The 23,351-nt window shown below is 53.3% G+C and overlaps 1 protein-coding gene across 3 annotated transcripts in view; it reads left to right on the plus strand.

The window, feature by feature from the left end:
• LMTK2 (lemur tyrosine kinase 2) overlaps positions 1–23,351 on the plus strand; it is a 92,744-nt gene that overhangs the window by 25,000 nt on the left and 44,393 nt on the right. For all 3 annotated transcript variants that reach the window (XM_085016446.1, XM_013995356.3, XM_021086090.2), the window contains 4 exons: positions 5,947–6,071; positions 9,788–9,932; positions 14,106–14,179; positions 22,570–22,688. In XM_085016446.1, coding sequence (XP_084872572.1) covers positions 5,967–6,071; positions 9,788–9,932; positions 14,106–14,179; positions 22,570–22,688 — 443 coding nt within the window. In that variant the 5' untranslated portion in view covers positions 5,947–5,966. The remainder of the gene's footprint in view (positions 1–5,946; positions 6,072–9,787; positions 9,933–14,105; positions 14,180–22,569; positions 22,689–23,351) is intronic.

Genomic DNA, 23,351 nt, shown 5'->3' on the forward strand with positions numbered 1-23,351 from the left:
ATCGTTTTTCATACTGCCCCTATCACTTTCTCTACCCTCATACTATTTTGAAGCAAATTCCAGACATTGTTAAATAGGTCAGTATCTCTAAAAGATAAAGGCTACTTTTAAAAACAGTACTATCATCACTCTCTCATAGGAGAAATGAATCATACTTCCCTACTAAGATTGATTGCCAGTGTTCAGATTTCCAGTTGTCTCAATGTCATAATTTTTTAAAAGTTTGAATGGTGATTCAAGTAACACCTGTACTTGGTAATTGGTTGGTGTGTCTTAAAAAAAAAATGTAATTCTCCATCTCTCGCTCGCTCTCCTTGTAATTCATCATATTTTCCTCCTTGAATGTTTTTCATAGCCTGAATTTTGCTGATTACATTCTTGTTTTGGAATTTAATATGTTCCACTGTTCCCTTTATTTCCTGTTAATTGGTATTTGGATCTAGAGGCTTGGTTAGATGCAGGTTTGATATTTTGTTATTGTTGGATTGTTTGTATTTGGCAGGAGTGTGCAGTGGGTGGTGATGTGTTTTTCCATCAGGAGGCACATAATGTCTGCTTGTCTGTCTTTTTGCATTATTAGCTGTTGATGTAAAATGTCATTCATGAAATATTCTTTTTTTTTTTTTTTTTTTAAAGCAACTCTTTAGGAATGTCAACACTGTTAGCTAGCAGGCTGTACCAAAAGCAAGTGGGCATTTTTTTGCCCAGAGGCCATGGTTTCCCAACCCCTGTTCTAGGGTATATATACCTGTAATGTCATAGGAAAGGCATATTTGGTCTTTGTCCCCTTTCCTGGCAGAGAGCTCCTAGAGCCGTCTAATTTCCTGAGTGATGGGGTGATCTCTTGTTGTTGCTAACACGCCCGCCCCTTCCAACCACACCTGAGTTTGTGCTAATGAAAGTGACTCTTGGTGGGCCCTCCGGTAGCTTCGGGATGGGGCTGACATGTGATTAAAGGGTTTGTCATTTCAGCCCCACCGCTTAGCTACCCAAATAGTAAATATAAAGAAATTTCTTTTTGTGAAAGTCTATCAGCTGATAACTGAAGAGGAAATGACAAAATTAGAATATCGGGATTTTGCAGTCCCTCGTGGATCTGGCGTTTGATTATCATTTCTTTCTATCTTTTTTTGTGGGGGGGGGCAGCACCTGCAGCACGTGGAAGTTCCCAGGTCAGGGACTGACCTGAGGCACAGCAGCGAGAACGCCAGATCCTTAACCCACTGAGCCACCAGGGAACTCCTATCTATAGACCTTTAGCATTTTTTATTTAATCCAAAAATGGGTTCACAGGTAACTCTTCAGTTAAATTACATGTATTCAACTTCTAATCAGGGTTCCAGGCAGGGATTTGTAATGGCCGAATCAATCATCAGGTAGCCCTCCTGCCTTAACTGAGTCATTACTGAGAAATTGTGTTCCCCAAATTACCTGTCTATAAAACAGATAATATGTACCTACCTCTTAGAGGCTCTCAAGTTTTCTGCTTATTAAATCAAGGGCTAGATGTCTATTAAAGTGGTTTGGGAACTGCAATGAAAACTCACAGAAGGCACTTAGAGAGATGCCGTGGTTTTTCCTCCGTGTCTCGGGGAAGTGGACTGCGTACCCAGCCTCTAATTAGCCCCGTTGCCAGTTTGTCATCGGCAGGGCGGCTGTCGTTGTTGATGTTTTTCTTCTGTGAACGATTGGTTTGATGTACACACTCCTCAGGGCTGCAGCCTGAGGATGTCAAAAGAAAGCTCTTTCTTCATAGTTTCCTAACTGCTGCAGCCGGGGGCCCTGTGTGTCGTCTGACCACTGGGGCCGCGGGGATTTTAGGCTGCAGTTCCTCACAGCTGGAATTTGCTTCCTCCCTGTGGTTTCTGCCAGCCCATCTCACCTGCCAGCCTATGCCAGGGTGGCTTGATTTCTTCTTCATTTTTTTTTTTCTTGAAGTTTTTCTTCATTGTTTAGACGTTTTCTTTTGTTGATACATAGAGGTTTTCTTTTCTTTTCTTTCTTTTTTGGCCACCCCTGGTGGCATTTGGAAGTTCCCCGGGCCAGGGAGCAAATCCGAGCCGGAGCTGTGACCTACCCCACAGCTGCAACAATGCTGGATCCTTAACCTACTGCGCTGGGCAGGGGATCAAACCAGCACCTCCACAGAGACAAGCAGGATCATTAACCCACTGCGCCACAGTGGGAACTCCTTTAGAGTTTTATGGATTTTTTTTTTTTTTTTTTTTTTTGCTCTTTAGGGCCACACCCGCAGCATATGAAGGTTCCCAGGCTAGGAGTCTAATCAGAGCTACAGCTGCCAGCCTACACCCCAGCCACAGCAACGCAGGATCCGAGCCACATCTTTGACCTCCACCACAGCTCATGGCAACACCAGATCCTTAACCCACTGAGTGATGCCAGGGATCAGACCTGCAACCTAATGGTTCCTAGTCAGACCTGTTTCTGCTGTGCCACAACGGGAACTCCTAGAGTTTTTTTAAAAGCATGGTGCTTTGGGCTGATGGAGAAAAATGCAGTACATAAAATAGTTTTTAGAAGTGGTAAAACTTCAACAATTTCTACTAGAGGCTACCTAACACGTTTTTTAGGTGGTAATTCAGAATCTTTTCAGCAGGACGGGTGGACATTGAGGCTGAGTTGACTTGTATATACATAGAAGAAATCTGAGTCCAGAAGAGCAGATGTCTCTGCAGCGTCTTAAGAGAAACCAAAACATTATTAAGGTCGGGCAGAACTTGGCATAACTGGTTATTTTTAACACAGGTCTGACTTTTCATGCCTGCCTGATGACTCACACAAGATTTATGGGTCAGAAAACTGAGTTGGCCCTCAGGCAGCTTTGATCAGTTTTATGATAGTGTGTTATGTTAAAAAAAAAAATAAAGGGTGAAAGAGAGGAAAAAGTAATTTACTGTCCACTGTGGAGTCTGGGGGAGAGCCCTGGAGTATGAACTGCCTTAATTACAGTGAGAGACTTTGCTTCAAAGCACGGGTGAGGCTGCTGTTAGGTGTTACAGGTTCATCTCACTGAGGCGGAGCGGTGGGGGTCGGGGGAAGGCCCGGGGGACCTGCATCCAGCACCCTGACCTGGAGCCCGGCTCGGCGCCTTCCTGCCTCGTCGTCGTCTTGGACCCAGCAGTGTCCTCGTCTGTGACGTGGAGCCGGCCTTGTTATTTTATCACATCTCGGACAGGACCGATTCGGACACGCCCTTATTTTTGTGCCTTTGCGAAAGAAGAAATGCTGCCGGTGAACGCAGGTTTCTCTCGGGTGTAAGATGCCCTGGAGATTCAGGGACGGTGAGATGCAGTGGACAGATCGCCCGTGATGGTCAGTCAGACCCAGCGTGTGAACGTGCCTGGCGGTGTCACCTCGGGACTCACCTACCGAATCCTTTCGAGCACGTCCGGGGAGGGCGCCCGGCCACGCGGGGTCCGCCTTCCCGGGGGGCTGCCTCTCCGCGGCTCGAGGCTCGGGCTCCTCTCCGTTGAGTTTCCAAGCGGGCCCCGGGGTCTGTGGTGAGGGCATTCAGCTGTTAACTGTGTTTGGATTTTCCTCGCTTTTCCATGTTGTTGTCTCAGAGCTCCAGCCCCTTGACAGCCCTTGGGTGTCCACTGCGACTGTTTCCGAGCGCGGCTGCAGGGCCCGGAGCCCGTGTCGGAGAGCCCCGTCCAGCCTCGTCTTCCTCCCACCGACCATCCGCTGCTGAGCGGGGATTCAGCCCCGCTTGGCGGTCGACGGGCGTCCCCTTTAGGCTCCTCTGCTCTTCACGAAGTCATTTTATGTTCAAGAATGTGTTTTACGCACGCAGGAGTGTGGTGTGGCTTTTCTTCAGGGGCCACAGTTTCGTGCAGAAAACTGGTGGCGCTGTTCCTTGTCCCCAGGCCTCCCACTCGTGCCTTTGAACACCTCATTAGCTGTCGACGGGGTTTTAAGGGAAAGCTTATTTCTGACTTCCGTGGTAACCATTTCACAATACACGTATACTCTCAAATTGTCACGCTGTACACAAACTTACACCGTGTTTTCTGTCAATTCTGTCTCAAAGCAGGGGAGGAGAAAAGAAAAGAAAAGTGTATTTTTTGAGTAAAACACCAGTCGGTGAGACTTAACAATCTGCCCCAACAAACGAAAAAGCTTCAGAGCAGCCCTGGTTGAATATGATGCTTTCTAGAGAATTAAGTTTTGCTGAAAGCAAGATGTGGGAATCTTTATGCTCTCGACAGGGATTGCAGACGTTGTCACCGGCCAGACAGTAAGAGATTTGCGGCCTTGTGCTGTGTCTGTTACAGATTCTTGTTTTCGTTTTTAAAATCAGACCTTTAAAGATGTAAAAATGATTCTTCGCTGCCCCTCCACTCTCCCCCAAGCAAAAACTGTCAGGGGCTGTAGCTTTCGGTTTCCTTATCAGGACAGAAGCTCCTTGGAGAAGTGGCTGATTCTAAAAGGCACAGGGGACAACATAAGGGAGCCTGGAGCTTCCTGTCGCGCCTCGGAGCAGGGAAGTGCTGGCGGGAAAAAGGAAGGAGCGGGGCTTGTCCGAAGGACCCAGTGGTCCCCTCGAAAGGGCTCCCAGGCGCCAAGGCCGGAACGATTGAGCCAAAGTCATGGGAACAGTGGGTTATAACCCAAGGGAGCAAGTAACTATCTGTGAGTTTGTGACTGTGTGAGTGACTGAAGAGTGGGGAGAGGAGACAGACCGTCCTCCCGGGAGGATTCCGAGTCAGAGGGAGTGAGGGAGACGGAGCTCCATTAATGGGCCTCACGGGCTCAGCGCCGCAGGCAAGACGCAGGACAGGTGCGAACCACTGCGGGAAGCTTTGCAGAGACGCAGGATGTGTGCCGGGCCCCAGAGGGTGCCCCCCGGTGCCAGTTACCGTGGTAGCTGTATGTTCCCGTATCTGTCACCACCCCTGCCAGGAAGCGCCGCCTAATTCCCTTCCCGGGAGTGTGCCCTGGACGTGGCGACCCGCTTCCGAAGAGAGGCCCAGGTGAAGGGAGAGCTGAGGGGCTCACGGCGGGGAGCCCTGGCCAAAAGCATCCGGGCCAGGGGTCCGGGTTCACGTCTCCACCTGCCCCTGCTGTGATCTTGCAAGAAGGACATTTCGCCTGGTGGTATTCTGGATTCTTCCCAAAGATCGGAAACTTCAGTCCAGAGAAAACGCCCCACAACCCCACCCGAGGGACATTCTCCCAAATAACTGACCTGTGCTCTTCAAAAGTGTCACACTTAGGACACATGGGCAGAGAAGCCTCAGCGACTGGTGGAGACAAAGGGGGTGTGAGGAGTCGGGGCAGTGCCGGTGGCCTGGGTGGGATCTGGGCCAGCGTGGTGTTGATGGAAGAAGGGGTAAAATCCAGAGACGCCTGAAGGTCAGCTGGTGTTACCATCTCGCTTTGCTGAGCCTTGTGTGGGAGATGCAGGCGCTCCTGGAAGACGGTGGAGGCAGAGCAGGAGTCTCTGCTGTCCCCGCCCTCTTCTGTAAATCTAAACTTGTTTCAAAAGCAGGACATTTTTAAGAAAAACGCTTCACTTCTTTTCCTGAATTGGTCATCAGCTTTATCTGGAGCATTTGAGCATTGTTTGTTTTTTTTTTTAGGGCTGCGCTCGAAGCATGTGGAGGTTCCCAGGCTAGGGCTTGAATTGGAGCTGCAGCCGCTGGTCTATGCCACAGCCCCACGGCCCCCGTAACGCAGGATCCGAGCCGTGTCTGTGACCTACACCACAGCTCACGGCAACGCTGGATCCTGAACCCCCTAAGCAAGGCCAGGGATTGAACCTGCGTCCTCATGGATGCTCCTCAGATTCCTTCCGCTGAGCTACGATGGGAAGTCCCCGCCCATTATTCTTGGTGCCATTTCTCTCTGGCAGAAAAGAGATGGATTCGCTCATTAAAGTTGATTTCAGAATGCCCGCCTAATACTGCTTCTCTCTCTTTCCAGGGGAGGCCCCTGCTGCAGAAATGTCCTCATCGTTTGTGGTCCTCTCTGTGTGCAGTTTACTGGTGTTAATCGTGTTGATTGCAAACTGTGTATCCTGCTGCAAAGACCCAGAGATCGACTTCAAGGTGAGCACGGATGGGGGCGCCGGACGTCACCCTCCAAGACGGTGGGCAACGAGTGCCTGTCTATCGCGGTCCCTGGGGGCAGCGCTTGGCAAACTTTTTTTTTTTTCTCCTATAGGAGCCAGATAGTAAAAGTGAAAGTAAAATCAAGAGCTCTTGGAAATAGTAAATAGTCCGGGCCATACGTTCTCCTCAGTGAGGGCCATACGGCTCCTCGGTGCTCAGCTCTGCGTTGCGGTTAACCTGAGCCTATGAACAAGGGGTCACAGCTCTGGGCCAGTAAAACGTTGTGCGCAGAATGAAATAGGTGGAGAGTTCCCGTTGTGGCTCCGCAGTAACAAACCCAGCCAGGATCCCTGAGGACTGGGGCTTGATCCCTGGCCTCACTCCATGGCTTAAGGATCCCACCTTGCTGTGGCTGTGGTGTAAGTAGGTGGGCAGCTGTAACTCCGATTTGACCTCTAGCCTGGGAACCTCTATATGCCGCTCATACAGCCCTAAAAAATAAAAAAGAAAGAAAAGAAAGGACAAAGAGTAAACTAGGTGGTCAGGGTTTGGCCCCCTGGCTGCAGGTGCTGGCCCTGCCTCCGCGCATCATTGGCAATAACTGCCTGCCGGTTACCAGTTGTGCTAAGTGAGGAATAAGGGGGGATGGCTGAGGTCACGGGCCGTGAGGCCTGTAGGGAGAAGCAGGCGGGTTTGGATTCCCTTTCAGACTTTGGTGTGCTGGTCAGTTTGCAGTTGTTAAGACTGCTGAGGCCAGGTGATGCCCCCGCCCCCGCCAGTGTGTTTTGTGCGTGAGGAAGCACGTCTTTCGGTTTCCCTGGAGAGCCGAGTTCCCTGGGGAGGAGAACAGAGTGGTTCAAGTTGTACAGCCGGCTGGGGTGGGGCAGGGGGGCTGAGCAGAGAGAAGGGCTGGCTCCTAGAAACTTAGGGGCAGTCTGCGGGCAGCTGGCTGGGGTGTCCTCCTCTAGAACTCACGACACGCCTGCTGGCATTTAGCAGGGCTCAGTGAAGACTTAGCCAAAGGAATACAGGGAAGAAGGTTTAAAAAAAAAAAAAAAAAAAAGGAGCATGTCATGCAGAGAGAATGGTCCTTAATGTAGAGTTTACCAGCCGTCCTAGAGCTGCCCCGGGAGCCCTCAGGACCCGGTTCAAACTGGGAAAAGCTGTGTTCTCGGAAAACCTCTTTAGAGGACGTGTGACCCTGTTTCTGGAGTCTCACACTGGCTTCGATTGTGTGACGCCTTTGCCTTGGGTCTGGTGGCAGCTCTGAGGAGAGGTGGGCCGACGCCAGCGTTGATGAGCACGGCGCGGGGAGGCCGGGGGAGGCCGGAGGAGCAGGCTCACTGGCAGGGGGCGTTTTCTTTAGAAGGTTTTCCCGAGATGTGTAGGGCAGTAGCCCCTGGGCCCCCGCGTCAGTGCCGACGCCCTGTGGGAACTTAATGGGGCCCAGTAGTGGGCCCAGAATGTGTGTCCCTTGACGGTCAGTCTTGCAGAGGGATTTTGCACAGACACCTGGCCCTTTGGGGACAAAGATAAAGGCTGATCTGTGTTTCTGAAACTGAAAGCCGGGAGACCTCATTCTTTTCCTGGAATTGTTCCCACCGACTGACTCTCAGCGTTGGCTGGGAGTTTATTGTGATGCAGATACAGGCAGTCTGTTTTCCCAGGCTCCCCGGGGGTTCTGAGGCGGGCGGCGCAGGGACCCCCTCCAGCTTACAGACTGTGCTTGGAGATATGGCGTTTAGAGCCCCCTGGTCCCTGGGAGTCACAGCCGGGGAGCTGCAGTCTGGTCGCTAAGCGCCCTGCCCGCGTGCATCCGGATGGCCGCTGGCTGGACTCCCAGCCTGACCCTGTCTCCTCCTCTCGCCGCCCTCTCGCTGTCGTCAAACTGTATCACCTCCCTGAGTCGTCAGAATCACCTGCTGCCGAATGGTCTGTCACGTTACTGCCGGAGTCGGGAGTGGTGGCTACAGTCTTTTTAGATGAGAGACCTTTTAGGGGTATCCAGAGGGGAAACAGGACAAAGCTCTTCCGTCTAGAGGCGACCTCAGGTTGACGTGTCCTGCCCTCCCCATACAAGCAGCCGTGCGTCCTGATGCGTTTGACAGCACGTGAGGCGCGTGTGAGGACATGTCCTGTCACGTGCGTGTGAGGACGTAGGTGTTCCATCACCGAAAGCCACCCTTGCAGCCTCCAGTTTCTGCCTCGCCAGGGGTGGGGGGAGGCGCTGGGGGAAAGGGCGTGCGGGGGGGGGGCTCCCTGATCTGTTCTCCGCTTCTGTCCCGGTGCCTGGTGGGGTGTGTTCTGGTTCATCGTCTGAATGACCAGCCTCGATCATCCGTCTCTGTGTTGAGTTAACACGCTTCCAAGGTGGACGCAGCTCGCTGGAATGATGAAGGAAAAGTCAGGACAGCCTTCTGCTGGACAAGGTCCCACCAGCGGTTTCCGCAGCTCTCCCGGTGCAGCCTCCGTTTTCAAGTTGCCATCTTCAGCAAGCCACGTGTTCTTAGAATGTGTATGACACGTACATGCTAGAGTTCATACTTGACCTTCATGGTTCAGATCCTGATGAATTTTCCACCCAGCTTAGTAATTTTCTATTGTTACTCTTTCCAGAGAAATAGGACTCACTTAAAAAAAACGTCTTCTCTGGAGTTGCTGTCGTGGCTCGGTGACGAATCCGACTAGTCTCCGTGAGGATGTGGCTTCCATCCCTGGCCTCGCTCCGTGGGTTAAGGCTCCGGCATTGCCATGAGCTGTGGTGCAGGTTGCAGACTCGGCTCGGGTCTCATGGTGCTGTGGCTGCGGACTAGGCTACCAGCTGCAGCTCCGATTCGACCCCTACCTAGCCTGGGAACTTCCACATGCCATGAAGGGCTGTGGATACAGCCCTAAAAAAAAAATCTCGTCTGAGTCTTCGAACTGTCCTTACCGTGATGGAAACCACACCGTGGCATTCACTGGAGGCTCAGTGGGTTAAAGACCTGGTGTTGTCCCGGCTGTGGTTCGGGTTTGACCCCTGGCCTGGGAACTTCCCCATGCCTGGACTAAATAAATAAATAAATAACATCACACTGCAATTAGAAATACATATACAGTTCAGAAATAAGTGTTCTCTGGAGTTCTTTCTGTGGAGCACTGGGTTAAGAATCTGACTGCAGCAGTTGGGGTCACTGCAGAGACGTGGGTTTGATCCTCTGCCCAGCATAGTGTGTTAAAGGATCCAGCGTTGCCACAGGTGTAGCGTAGCTCACAGCTGCAGCTCAGAGTCAGTCCCTGGCCTAGGGGCTTCATAAGCCATAAAAAAGGTTCTGATCCGATATTCCAAGAGATTCGTGAACATGAATAGTAATAAAAAGAACAGCTTAAACTATACAGTAACTTAAAATTTTGAACCTGGAAGAGTATTTCCATGGTCATTTTAGAAAACTCTGTATTTAACTTCGAGTTACCAGTTTAAAAAATTGCATAAAATATGTATGGTTTATTTGCAGATCTTATTTGTTCTGCTATTTAGGGTTGAAAAACACAATCACTTTTGTGACTTTTCACTTGAAGTCAGTACAAATCGGGTCGGTTGGGGGGGGGGATTATGGCAGCGTGTTCCAAACGAGTGAATAAATGTTCATATCTTAAATGTTAGCAGGTGTTTTTTTGTCTTTGCTCTCAGTTTGATTTATATTAGCTATAATATCACTCTTCTTCTGTTTTAGGAATTTGAAGATAATTTTGATGATGAGATAGATTTCACCCCACCAGCAGAAGATACTCCCTCTGTTCAATCCCCAGCAGAAGTGTTCACACTTTCAGTACCAAATATTTCACTACCAGCTCCATCACAATTCCAGCCTTCTGTAGGTGAGACCTTGCATCCCAATGTCATGTTTTCATGAAGCGTTTGTGAAAAGTGAGAGAGGGAGCCTTGCTATTAATCCTAAAATAATTGGACTGCCTGTATCCTCTGCTTGCTAATTTCTCTTCCTGCTTTGTGGGGAAGCTGAATGCTAGCGGTCAGGCCCATTGCGTTCCTGCAAAAGCTGAGTCCTTTCCTTTGGGCCCCTGGGTCTGGCACAAGACAGTTCATCGAAATGGAACCCAACCCCTCGGGCAGAGCGTCTCTGTGTGGACCGATTAATCAGCTGACCTTTCATCCTAAGATAGAGGTTTGACTAGATGTTAATTGATTTCTTCTTGTGAAGTATAATATGATGAAGGGTTTAAGAATTAGGGATTTCTAATGCCACTAAGAAAAGGTTGTTTAAGTCTTGTAGGTGCCAGGCCTGCCTTTTGTGGTGCTACATGCACAGTGATGTGTGTTTAGGGCAGTATAATGCAACAGTTGGTTATTTTATTATAGGCGATATTAAAAAGGGGAGTTCTCATTGCGGCCCCGTGGGTTAAGAACCCAACATAGTGTTCATGAGGATGTGGGTTCAATCCCAGGCCTTGCTCAGTGGATTCAGGATCCGGCACTGCTGTGACCTGTGGTGTAGGTTGCAGAGGCAGTTCAGATCTGGCGTGGCTGTGACTGTGGTGTAGACCAGCTGCTGAAGATCCATCCAATTCGACCCCTAACCTGGGGACTTCCTTATGCTGCAGGGCGGCCCTAAAAAGAAAAAAAGAAAAAGTAAGCTAAAACCTGGCACAGCTGGTGTGTTTCATAAACATAATTGTATGTGGTGTGAGGTAATGGTGCAGGTTAATTCTTCAGGTGGGTAGCTGGTTGTTCTAGCAACAGTTTTTGAAGGGACTGTTCTTGCTCCTGTTGAATGTCTTGCCCCCTTGTGGAAAATCAGGTGACTGTATGTTTGTTTGGGTTTATTTCTGGACTTTCACTTGTATTTCATTGACCTAGATGTCTGTCCTTAGGCCAGTACTGCAGTGTTTTGGTTATTGTATCATTACAGTAAGTTTTGAAATTGGCACGTATGCATCTTCCAACTTTGTGTTTTGTTTTGTTTTTCTAGAGTGTTGTGGCTATTTTGAGGCCCTTGGAGTTCCATATGAATTTTAGGATCAGTTTTTCCGTTTCTGGAAAACAGGCTATTAGAATTTGTAGGTGTGTGTGCATGGGCACATGTACCATTCTGATTCCCTTCTCATTCCCTTTGTGTATGCTTTCTAGATTTTTTTTTTTTTTGCCTCTCCCATGGCATGTGGGAAACTCCTGGGGCCAGGGATTGAATCCATGCTATAGCAGTGACCAAGGCCACTGCAGTGACTGTGCCAGATCCTTAACCTGTTGAGCCACAGGGGGCTACAGTTGTCTTCAATTTATAGCTTAGTTTGAATTGATCCTGACCTAGCTTCCGCCTGTTCCTTGCCTTTATGTTGCCATACATTATCTCTTTATACACTGTGTCTTCATTAATATAGATTTATACTTGACCCTTGAACCTTGCAGGGGTTAAGGGTGCTTACCTTCCCCCCCCCCCCCCAACGCCTCACACACAACCCCTACCCTCACCCTTATGCACGGTCGAAAATATGTGTATAACTTTATAGTCAGCCTTCTGTATCCATGGTTCTGCATCCATGGATTCAAACAACTGGGGATTGTGTAGTACTATAGGGTTTAATCAGGAAAAAAATCCATGTACAAGTGGACCTGTACAGCTCAACCTGTGTCGAACAGCTGTACAGTTTTTTTACGTATTTATCTTTAAAATCTTTTAGGAAATAGGGAGTTCCCGCTGTGACTCAGCAGGTTATGAATCTGACTAGTATCGATGAGGATGCAGGTTCAATCCCTGGCCTCACTCAGTGGGTTAAAGATCCTGTGTTGCCATGAGCTATGGTGTAGGCTGGCAGCCGAAGCTCTGATTTAATCCCTAGCCTGGGACCTTCATAGGCTGCTGGTGAAGTCCTAAAGAGAAGAAGGAAAAAAAAAGGTGTTTTTTACAGTCATACAGAAAATAAAAGGAGGAGCTACACACCAAAAATACAATAATACTGTTTTTTCGTATTTACTTACGTAGTTTCCTTTACCAGAAATCCTTATGTCCTCATATGACTTCCAGTTACTGATTAATGTCCTTTTTTTTCAGCCTGAAGGACTCCCCTTAGCATTTCCTGTAGGGCAGATGTGCTGGCCACCAACTCCCTACACTCGTTTTTGTGAGAATGTCTTAATTCCTCCTTTGTTTTTAGAGGACAGTTTTGCCAGGCGTAGAACTCCCGGTTGATGGTTCTGTTCTCCCAGCGCTTAAACGTGCCGTCTGCCTGCCTCCTGGCTTCCACGGTTCTGATGAGAAATAGGGTTGCTGTTCTTCTGGAAGATCCCTTGTACATGATGAGCTGCTCCTTCTCTCCAGCTTTAGTTTTCGGCAGTTGATTGTGATGTGTCTCCGAGTACATCTCTGAGTTTGTCTTCTTCGGACTTTGTTGAACTTCTTGGCTGTGTAAATTCATGTCCTTTGTCAGATTTGGGCCATTCTTTACCTTTGCATCTTCAGGTGTTCCTTCCGCTCCCTTTCCTCCCTCATCGCCTGGGGCTCTCATGTGTGTTTTGGTCCACCCAGTGGCACCCCTCGAGTCCCTGAGACGTCATCCGCTGATGTCGCCACTCTCTGTCTTTCTGCTCTGCAGACTGGCGAGTGCCAGGTTTCCTCGATTTTGCCGTCTGCTCAGATCTGTGGTTGATCCTCTTGTGAATGTTTTCAGTCGCTGCACTTGCAGCTCCAAGACGCTGTTTGGCTTCTCTCAGTAATTTCGGTCACATTATTGGTCTTCTCTGTTTGTTGGGACATCATTCCCTCGGTTCCCTTTGGTTCTTTGCCTGTAGTTTCCTTCGGCCCTTTCAGCGTGTTCAATACGGTTGATTTAAAGACTTGTCCGGTAAGGCCGGGGTCTGTGTGTTCTGTTCTCGGGGACACTTTGTTTTCCATTTCCTCGTGCCAGTGCATGGACCATACTTGACTGTTTTTTGCATGCTTTGTAATTTTTTGTTGAAAACTGGACATTTTGAATAATATGCAAAAAAAAAAAAAAAAGGGAAGGAGAAGAAAGGAACCAAACACTGGATGCTGTCTAGGTCCTTGCACACTGGCTCTGGGTCCTCAGCCCCACCGACAGCTCTGCCTTAGCCTTCGCTTCCTGCTGGTGCTGAGCATGAGACTCACCAGACGTGAAAGCCTTCCTCTTCTCAAGTCCCTTCTGAGCGTGTGTCCTTCCCTGAGCATACATGTGGTTCTCTGGGTCCCCCCATTTGTATGATAGCTTTTTAAAAAAGCCGCTCTTCCACCCACCACTTGCATGTCTCAGCTTTTCTGCTAAAGCTTCAGCCCCTCTGTCATTGCCTCCATTATTTTTTGCCCCAGGCAGCAGTGCCTTGTCCACTTGGCTTGCGTTGTTTTTGAGGCACATTCGGCCTCTGTATCCTGACAGAGCCTGAGTTAGGTGGGACGAGAGCCGTCACTGCACCAGGCCTTCCAGAAGCCCTGGCCAGTTCCAAAGAAACACAGGTCCTTGGGAATAAGGTCCAGTCTGCTCCCTCTGGAACCAGCACTCGTTGAAGAAGTTCTGTGGGGGAGGTGGGCATAGGTGAATTCAAGGCCACAGAGCAGTTCTCCCTGTTTCAGTGGCCTTTCTCCTGGGTACCTCTGGGCACTGTAAGCCTTTGACCATCTCCTAAAGGTCTGATGAGGCAGGTGCTGACAGGTTTTTGTAAGATTTTCATATTTCTAGGGAAGGACAGTCCCTGGAGGTCCCTGCTCCCCCGTGAAACTAAGGACCGAGCAGAGGCCAGTGGAGCAGTGGTGCCCGGTGGCTGCAGCAGCGTGGTGGGATCAGAGGAAGCAGCGCAGGGGCTTAAAGCCTGGGCAGGCCGCTCCCTCACAGATGCTGCCCGTTTTAAACTTTGCAGCCCTTTGGGCTTTGCTGGTTTGAGAGAGATGGTTTCCACGTCTATTTGTACCTCTCCCCGCACAAACACGGAATTTCTGTTAGTGTTTGTACTGTATAGGCTGTATATTTCATATTTTGTGTCAGTTGAATACTCATACTGAGTTTTCAATGTTCTTTTTCCTGCAGAAGGTTTGAAGTCTCAAGTTGCCCGCCACAGTCTAAACTATATACAGGAAATTGGAAATGGCTGGTTTGGAAAGGTAAAACCTGTTCCCTTTTATTTGTTCCCTCCTGGTTATACCGTTTGGCATTTACAGCCCCCGCGAATTGTGTTGCGCAGCACTCGGCGTCCCCTCCAGACACTGCGTCCCCTCCGGACACTGCCGTCTCACCGGCATTGCCTTCTGGCCCCCGAAACCATGTGCGCATGAGCCTGTCCGCCCTCCTGGGGGTGTGAGGTTTTCCAAGAATGGCTTTTGTTTCAGTATCAGAGACTTTTCTCACTGTTGACATAAGAACGGTGGGGAGGTGAGAGAGGGGGGCGTTTTAGGAGCCCTTCATCCTGGCGGGATTTGTTGCTTCCTTTTTCTCCCCCTTGCCTCGGGGCACATGCACCGCTGGCTTTCTCGCCGTCGCTGGTGTGATGAGCGTGGACACCCCTGAGAAGAACTGCTCGGCAGCCTGTCCCGAGAGCCGCCGTGACACGCTCGGTCGGTCGAGCTTTGTACCGCCGGCTGTTGGAGGCGTGACCTTTTCTGGCGCCCCTGTCCGTGACGGGGCAGTCCTCCTCTGTAGAAGGTTCTGAGTGGTCATGCCCTCACAAGCAGGGCGAGCGCAGCGAAGACGTGTTTGCTCCGTGACCGGCCGTCTCACGAGTCTTTTTGCCTTTGAGTTGCTTGTCCTGTAACTTTGACATCGTCCAAGCTTGCATGGGCGGCGCGTCTTCCAAGCCGTGTAGCAGCCCCTGTCGTGCATCCACCATTGTGCTTGGTGCTGGGAGTACAATGCGGGGGAAGGTGGTCGAGCCCTGGGAACGGAGCCGCACGTGAACTAGAACCTGTGTCCTCCGGGGGCTGCGGGGAGGTCCCACAGTGAACAGTCAGCGGGAGGCGAGGGGCTCAGAGTGGGTGGGGAGGTGCCCCAGGAGCCGAGGGTGAGTGATGGAGCCCGGCTTCTCTTGTAAAGGCTGGCCTGGCCGTCACGCTGCAGAGGCCAAGGGGGAGGCAGGGAGACTGTAAGGAGGCCAGTGCAGTGGTCCGGGGAGGCGGGCAGGCTTGGACCTGGATGACAGCATGAAGTGGTGGGTGTTCAGGCAGGAGCATACAGGACCCGGGATGGGTCAGATGTGGGGTCTAAGAGGGGAGGGGCTCAGGGATGACGGCTTATGTCCTGATCTGCAGGAAGAACAGACTTGCCGTTACCTGAAACGGGGAAGACCAGGGAGACATAGACATGGAGGAGGAGGCCAGGAGTCCACTTTTGGACACGTTGCGGGTGAGAGGGCTCTTAGACGCAAAGGGGAGATGCCACGTGGGCAGCTGGAAGTGCAGGTGGAGAGTTCAGGACAGAGAGAGAATCCTGGGAGGACTCAGGATAGAGACAGCATTTAAAGGTATGAGGCTAAACAAAATCATAGAGAAAGGTGAACACAGAGGGGAGGGGAGGTGCCAGCCTGAGCCCGAGGCCCTCTGCATGGAGCTCAGCACAGCCAAGGAGAGCACACGAGGGGGCGGAAGAGCAGGTGGGGATGCTAGGGGGGCGGGGGAAGGGAGAGAGAGGGAGGAGCAGGCGAGGATGCGAGAGGGAGGAGAGCAGGAAAGGATGCAGCAGAGAGGAGAGCGGGTGAGGATGCGGGAGAGAGGAGAGCAGGTGAGGATGCGGGAGAGAGGAGAGCGGGTGAGGATGCGGGAGAGAGGAGAGCAGGTGAGGATGCTGGAGAGAGGAGAGCAGGTGAGGATGCGGGAGAGAGGAGAGCGGGTGAGGATGCTGGAGAGAGGAGAGCAGGTGAGGATGCGGGAGAGAGGAGAGCGGGTGAGGATGCGGGAGAGAGGAGAGCGGGTGAGGATGCGGGAGAGAGGAGAGCAGGCAGGAGGATGGGAGAGAGGAGAGCGGGTGAGGATGCGGGAGAGAGGAGAGCGGGTGAGGATGCGGGAGAGAGGAGAGCAGGTGAGGATGCGGGAGAGAGGAGAGCGGGTGAGGATGCTGGAGAGAGGAGAGCGGGTGAGGATGCGGGAGAGAGGAGAGCGGGTGAGGATGCGGGAGCGAGGAGAGCGGGTGAGGATGCGGGAGAGAGGAGAGCAGGTGAGGATGCGGGAGAGAGGAGAGCGGGTGAGGATGCGGGAGCGAGGAGAGCGGGTGAGGATGCGGGAGCGAGGAGAGCGGGTGAGGATGCGGGAGAGAGGAGAGCGGGTGAGGATGCGGGAGAGAGGAGAGCGGGTGAGGATGCGGGAGAGAGGAGAGCGGGTGAGGATGCGGGAGAGAGGAGAGCGGGTGAGGATGCGGGAGCGAGGAGAGCGGGTGAGGATGCGGGAGCGAGGAGAGCGGGTGAGGATGCGGGAGCGAGGAGAGCGGGTGAGGATGCGGGAGCGAGGAGAGCGGGTGAGGATGCGGGAGAGAGGAGAGCGGGTGAGGATGCGGGAGAGAGGAGAGCGGGTGAGGATGCGGGAGAGAGGAGAGCGGGTGAGGATGCGGGAGAGAGGAGAGCAGGCAGGAGGATGGGAGAGAGGAGAGCGGGTGAGGATGCGGGAGAGAGGAGAGCGGGTGAGGATGCTGGAGAGAGGAGAGCAGGTGAGGATGCGGGAGAGAGGAGAGCGGGTGAGGATGCGGGAGAGAGGAGAGCGGGTGAGGATGCGGGAGAGAGGAGAGCGGGTGAGGATGCGGGAGAGAGGAGAGCAGGTGAGGATGCGGGAGAGAGGAGAGCGGGTGAGGATGCGGGAGAGAGGAGAGCGGGTGAGGATGCGGGAGAGGAGAGCGGGTGAGGATGCGGGAGAGAGGAGAGCGGGTGAGGATGCGGGAGAGAGGAGAGCGGGTGAGGATGCGGGAGAGAGGAGAGCGGGTGAGGATGCGGGAGCGAGGAGAGCGGGTGAGGATGCGGGAGCGAGGAGAGCGGGTGAGGATGCGGGAGCGAGGAGAGCGGGTGAGGATGCGGGAGAGAGGAGAGCAGGCAGGAGGATGGGAGAGAGGAGAGCAGGTGAGGATGCGGGAGAGAGGAGAGCGGGTGAGGATGCGGGAGAGAGGAGAGCAGGTGAGGATGCGGGAGAGAGGAGAGCGGGTGAGGATGCGGGAGAGAGGAGAGCGGGTGAGGATGCGGGAGAGAGGAGAGCGGGTGAGGATGCGGGAGAGGAGAGCGGGTGAGGATGCGGGAGCGAGGAGAGCGGGTGAGGATGCGGGAGCGAGGAGAGCGGGTGAGGATGCGGGAGAGGAGAGCGGGTGAGGATGCGGGAGCGAGGAGAGCGGGTGAGGATGCGGGAGAGAGGAGAGCGGGTGAGGATGCGGGAGAGAGGAGAGCGGGTGAGGATGCGGGAGAGGAGAGCGGGTGAGGATGCGGGAGAGAGGAGAGCGGGTGAGGATGCTGGAGAGAGGAGAGCAGGCAGGAGGATGGGAGAGAGGAGAGCGGGTAAGGATGCGGGAGAGAGGAGAGCGGGTGAGGATGCGGGAGAGAGGAGAGCGGGTGAGGATGCGGGAGAGAGGAGAGCGGGTGAGGATGCGGGAGAGGAGAGCGGGTGAGGATGCGGGAGAGAGGAGAGCGGGTGAGGATGCGGGAGCGAGGAGAGCAGGTGAGGATGCGGGAGAGAGGAGAGCGGGTGAGGATGCGGGAGAGAGGAGAGCGGGTGAGGATGCGGGAGAGGAGAGCGGGTGAGGATGCGGGAGAGGAGAGCGGGTGAGGATGCGGGAGAGAGGAGAGCAGGCAGGAGGATGGGAGAGAGGAGAGCGGGTGAGGATGCGGGAGAGAGGAGAGCGGGTGAGGATGCGGGAGAGAGGAGAGCGGGTGAGGATGCGGGAGAGAGGAGAGCGGGTGAGGATGCGGGAGAGGAGAGCGGGTGAGGATGCGGGAGAGAGGAGAGCGGGTGAGGATGCGGGAGAGAGGAGAGCGGGTGAGGATGCGGGAGCGAGGAGAGCGGGTGAGGATGCGGGAGCGAGGAGAGCGGGTGAGGATGCGGGAGCGAGGAGAGCGGGTGAGGATGCGGGAGAGAGGAGAGCAGGTGAGGATGCGGGAGAGGAGAGCGGGTGAGGATGCGGGAGAGAGGAGAGCGGGTGAGGATGCGGGAGAGAGGAGAGCGGGTGAGGATCAGGAGAGAGGAGAGCAGGTGAGGATGCGGGAGAGAGGAGAGCGGGTGAGGATGCGGGAGAGAGGAGAGCGGGTGAGGATCAGGAGAGAGGAGAGCAGGTGAGGATGCGGGAGCGAGGAGAGCGGGTGAGGATGCGGGAGAGAGGAGAGCGGGTGAGGATGCGGGAGCGAGGAGAGCGGGTGAGGATGCGGGAGCGAGGAGAGCGGGTGAGGATGCGGGAGCGAGGAGAGCGGGTGAGGATGCGGGAGCGAGGAGAGCGGGTGAGGATGCGGGAGAGAGGAGAGCGGGAGAGAGGAGAGCGGGTGAGGATGCGGGAGAGAGGAGAGCGGGTGAGGATGCGGGAGAGGAGAGCGGGTGAGGATGCGGGAGAGAGGAGAGCGGGTGAGGATGCGGGAGAGAGGAGAGCGGGTGAGGATGCGGGAGAGAGGAGAGCAGGCAGGAGGATGGGAGAGAGGAGAGCAGGCGAGGATGCGGGAGAGAGGAGAGCAGGCGAGGATGCGGGAGAGAGGAGAGCAGGCGAGGATGTGGGAGAGAGGAGAGCGGGTGAGGATGCGGGAGAGAGGAGAGCGGGTGAGGATGCGGGAGAGAGGAGAGCGGGTGAGGATGCGGGAGAGAGGAGAGCGGGTGAGGATGCGGGAGAGAGGAGAGCAGGTGAGGATGCGGGAGAGAGGAGAGCGGGCGAGGATGCGGGAGAGAGGAGAGCAGGCGAGGATGCGGGAGAGAGGAGAGCGGGTGAGGATGCGGGAGAGAGGAGAGCGGGTGAGGATGCGGGAGAGGAGAGCGGGTGAGGATGCGGGAGCGAGGAGAGCGGGTGAGGATGCGGGAGAGAGGAGAGCAGGTGAGGATGCGGGAGAGAGGAGAGCGGGTGAGGATGCGGGAGAGAGGAGAGCAGGTGAGGATGCGGGAGAGAGGAGAGCGGGTGAGGATGCGGGAGAGAGGAGAGCGGGTGAGGATGCTGGAGAGAGGAGAGCGGGTGAGGATGCGGGAGAGGAGAGCGGGTGAGGATGCGGGAGCGAGGAGAGCGGGTGAGGATGCGGGAGAGAGGAGAGCAGGTGAGGATGCTGGAGCGAGGAGAGCGGGTGAGGATGCGGGAGAGAGGAGAGCGGGTGAGGATGCGGGAGAGAGGAGAGCGGGTGAGGATGCGGGAGAGAGGAGAGCGGGTGAGGATGCGGGAGAGAGGAGAGCGGGTGAGGATGCGGGAGAGAGGAGAGCGGGTGAGGATGCGGGAGAGGAGAGCGGGTGAGGATGCGGGAGAGAGGAGAGCAGGTGAGGATGCTGGAGCGAGGAGAGCGGGTGAGGATGCGGGAGCGAGGAGAGCGGGTGAGGATGCGGGAGAGGAGAGCGGGTGAGGATGCTGGAGAGAGGAGAGCGGGTGAGGATGCGGGAGAGAGGAGAGCGGGTGAGGATGCGGGAGAGAGGAGAGCGGGTGAGGATGCGGGAGAGAGGAGAGCGGGTGAGGATGCGGGAGAGAGGAGAGCGGGTGAGGATGCGGGAGAGAGGAGAGCGGGTGAGGATGCGGGAGAGAGGAGAGCGGGTGAGGATGCGGGAGAGGAGAGCGGGTGAGGATGCGGGAGAGAGGAGAGCGGGTGAGGATGCGGGAGAGAGGAGAGCGGGTGAGGATGCGGGAGAGGAGAGCGGGTGAGGATGCTGGAGAGAGGAGAGCAGGTGAGGATGCGGGAGAGAGGAGAGCGGGTGAGGATGCTGGAGAGAGGAGAGCGGGTGAGGATGCGGGAGAGAGGAGAGCGGGTGAGGATGCGGGAGAGAGGAGAGCAGGCAGGAGGATGGGAGAGAGGAGAGCAGGCGAGGATGCGGGAGAGAGGAGAGCAGGCGAGGATGCGGGAGAGAGGAGAGCAGGCGAGGATGCGGGAGAGAGGAGAGCGGGTGAGGATGCGGGAGAGAGGAGAGCGGGTGAGGATGCGGGAGAGAGGAGAGCGGGTGAGGATGCGGGAGAGAGGAGAGCGGGTGAGGATGCTGGAGAGAGGAGAGCAGGAGAGGATCAGGAGAGGAGGGCAGACAAGGATGCAGGAGAGGAGCATCCTGCAAGCCAGGGGAGGCGGGTTCCCGAAGCTGAATAGCAGTCAGTGCTCCCGACACACCGAGTGAGACGAAGGCTGGGAGAATCAGGCCCTGGCATCGTGCAGTCAGGGTGTCCTCAAGAGGCTCTTCAGGGGTCACGTCCCCACGAGCACTGGGTTTAAGGGAGAAACAGCTGTGTTGAGTTTTAGTCCACAAAGGAGCAGAGAATTGGAGTATGAACTGTTCGGGACCAGCCAAGGGCCCAGGGAGGGCGTCTTGATTTGGTTTTTACAGGATGCGCAGCTGCTTTGGTTGCTGGTCGGTCGGTGTCAGACGTGGGGCCTCTGGGCGGGGATCGCGTTCTTGTAGGAAGGACCCATAGCACGTTCGTAGGACTTGGTCTCAGGCACAGAGACAGTGTCTCTCTTGAAATGGGAGCAAAACCAGGATGTGGACACGGGCAGGTGGATGTGGTGTTTGAATAAGGACGTGCCCCTCAGATGAGTTTTCTCAGTGAGTAGGAGGCCAGTTGACGTGGAGCAGCAAGCAGCAGCCCGTGACGCTGGCACAGGAGGAGAAGGTGCGATCGAGTCCGGTGGGATGGTTATCAGCCAGGGAGACGCGGGCTGGTGGGCAGCGCTGGGCACCCTCACAGCTTTACTGCGAGGCCGGTCGGTCAGGGTTTTTGTCTGCCTTTGATGGCTTTTACTGTAAGCACGTAGTGGACTTCAGCAGCTCTGGAGCTTGGCTGAGCTCACGTACCCCAGGGAGAGAGGGGACCCCGGGGGTGATGGTGGAGAAGGGTCACCGGGTCTGAGCTGTCGCGGAGGGGCGCCCGTGCCCTGCGGTCGGGACAGGACGGCAGGAAAGCCATACCCGAGTGGATCTGGGGGGCACCTTGTGGCCTTGCTGGCTTAGGCTGCTGACATTCGTGACCTGGAAATCCAAGGTCAGGCCGAGAAGTGGTGAACATTCAAGGCTTGGACACAATGGAATTATTGGCTGGGTCTAGACCCCTGGGGTCCGAGCACCAGTGAGTGGGAGTGAGTCAGAGAAGTGAGCGGTCCCGATGTTGAGTGAACAGCCCCTGCAGACGTTGCCCTCCAAGAGTGGCAGCAGTGGTGGTGACACAGGGAGACCGTGAGCCGGATCATTGCGCTGGCGCCCCAGTCATTCTCCCCTCTTCTCGCCGTCAGAGATGCGTCAGGCAGGTTAGACCTGCACAAGCCGGTTGTTCGAAACCGAGAATATGGTTTAGTCAATTGTCAGAGTTTCTTGTTGTGTTCATTTTTCTTCCCTTATATTCCTAACAAACACATTGATTTCTTTTCAAGTTCTTCCTGTTTCCAGGGCATAAAAATTAATCTATTTTATGAAAATGAAGTAAAGGTTTTAGTTTAATTCAAGAATGTCCAAGACTTGGGGTGCTTGGGGTTAAGAGAGGCGGACTATTGCCTTTGGAATGGATTAGCAATGAGAGCCTGCTGTGTAGCCCTGGGAACTATGTCTGGTCACTTATGATGGAGCATCATAATGTGAGAAAAAAGAATGTATACATGTATGTGTGACTGGGTCACCTTGCTGTATGGTAGAAAATTTGCAGAACACTGAACCAGCTATAATGGAAAAAAAAAAAATCATTATAAAAAAAAAGAACAATCAAAATAAAAACACTTCCTTTTAAAATAGTTTTTTATATTTTTCTAATCTTTTAATTTTTTTATTTTTAATTTTTTACATTTTTTAATTTTTCTAATCTTAAATATTGTATTTAGGAATGCCTTGCATTGTCCTCTATTAATACTTAATATTTCACGTGTAGCTTGTTCTTTTCTTCTCATTTTGTGGTCTGTGAATTGCAGTGGAATATGTTTTCCCTGTGGTGTGGCTGAAGTTTTAGTACAAGATAAAGACCTGGAATAATTGGAATGCCATGGATTTTTCAAGTTCGAATGCAGCGATGGTGTGTTCGTTGGCACTTTGTCAGTTTACTCCGTCCCCTGTGGAGGAGACTCAGTAACAGAACTCAGCCAAAGTGTTTTTGACAAATATTTGGGTTATGCTTGCACAGAACTTAAAAATTGCTCTTCTGTAACGTCATTGGCAGTTTCAGTGAAAGCGGCATACGTTTTTAAATAGAAAAGAGCTGTGTGCACACAGATGAGTGTTTTAAAGCTGAAGGGAAGCATGTTGATGTCCAGGCCTTCTGCGGGGTGGTACTTCAGAGAATAGACAAGCACCTGTGTTAGCTGATTGACTTTCCTGCGTTCCCTTTCCCAGCAAACGTAACGACCTTCTTCCGCGCGGCCACGGGAGGGAAATGAAACCGTGTTGTTTGCTTTCAGGTGCTGCTCGGAGAGATTTACACCGGCACCAGCGTGGCCAGAGTAGTCGTCAAGGAGTTAAAAGCCAGCGCGAGCCCAAGGGAACAGGATACGTTCTTGAAAAACGGAGAGCCCTACTAGTAAGTAAACCATAACATACAGTCTGTACCTGTGGTCTCTGGTCTGTTGAAGATCAGCTATAGAAAACTACTTTGGGTTTTCTGCTTTACAAAATACTCAATTTAAGGACGCTCCAGAGTCTCATAACACAAGATCCAGCATGCCCAGGGGTCAGTGGAAATCACTCATCATTCTAAAACCCAGGTGAACGCAGGTGAAGAAAAGACGGTGGAGGGAGTTCCCTTGTGGTACAGTCGGCTAAGGACCTGGTGGTGGTGTCACTGCTGGGGTATGGGTGTGATCCCTGGCTTGGGACCTTCGGTATGCCCCGGGCACAGCCCAAGAAAGGAAAGAAGGAAAGAAGGGGAGGGGTGGAGGGAGAGAAAGAGAAAGAAAGGGAGAAAAAGAAAGAAGAGACAGCAGATACCAGCGCCAGGATGACGGAGAGGATTCTCCGACAAGGATTTCACAGCAGCCAGTTGTGAAAATGCTGCAAGGAACACTTGAGTCCTAGCACCCTTGAAACAAAGGAAAAATGCAAAGGCTCAGCAGAGACATAGTGGCATGAAGAAGACCTAAACAGACCGTTTAGAGCTGAAAACTGTCACAAACCGAATAAAAACCTGGTAGAGGAGTCTGACGTCTGAGTGGAGAGGACCGCGGAACGGAGCGGTGATGTTGAA

This window comes from Sus scrofa, chromosome 3, assembly GCF_054392235.1.
Source record: "Sus scrofa isolate SSC_HxYL_T2T_F1_AM1 chromosome 3, Sscrofa_HxYL_maternal_Yorkshire_Landrace_v2.0, whole genome shotgun sequence".
Classification (NCBI taxonomy): Eukaryota; Metazoa; Chordata; class Mammalia; order Artiodactyla; family Suidae; genus Sus; species Sus scrofa.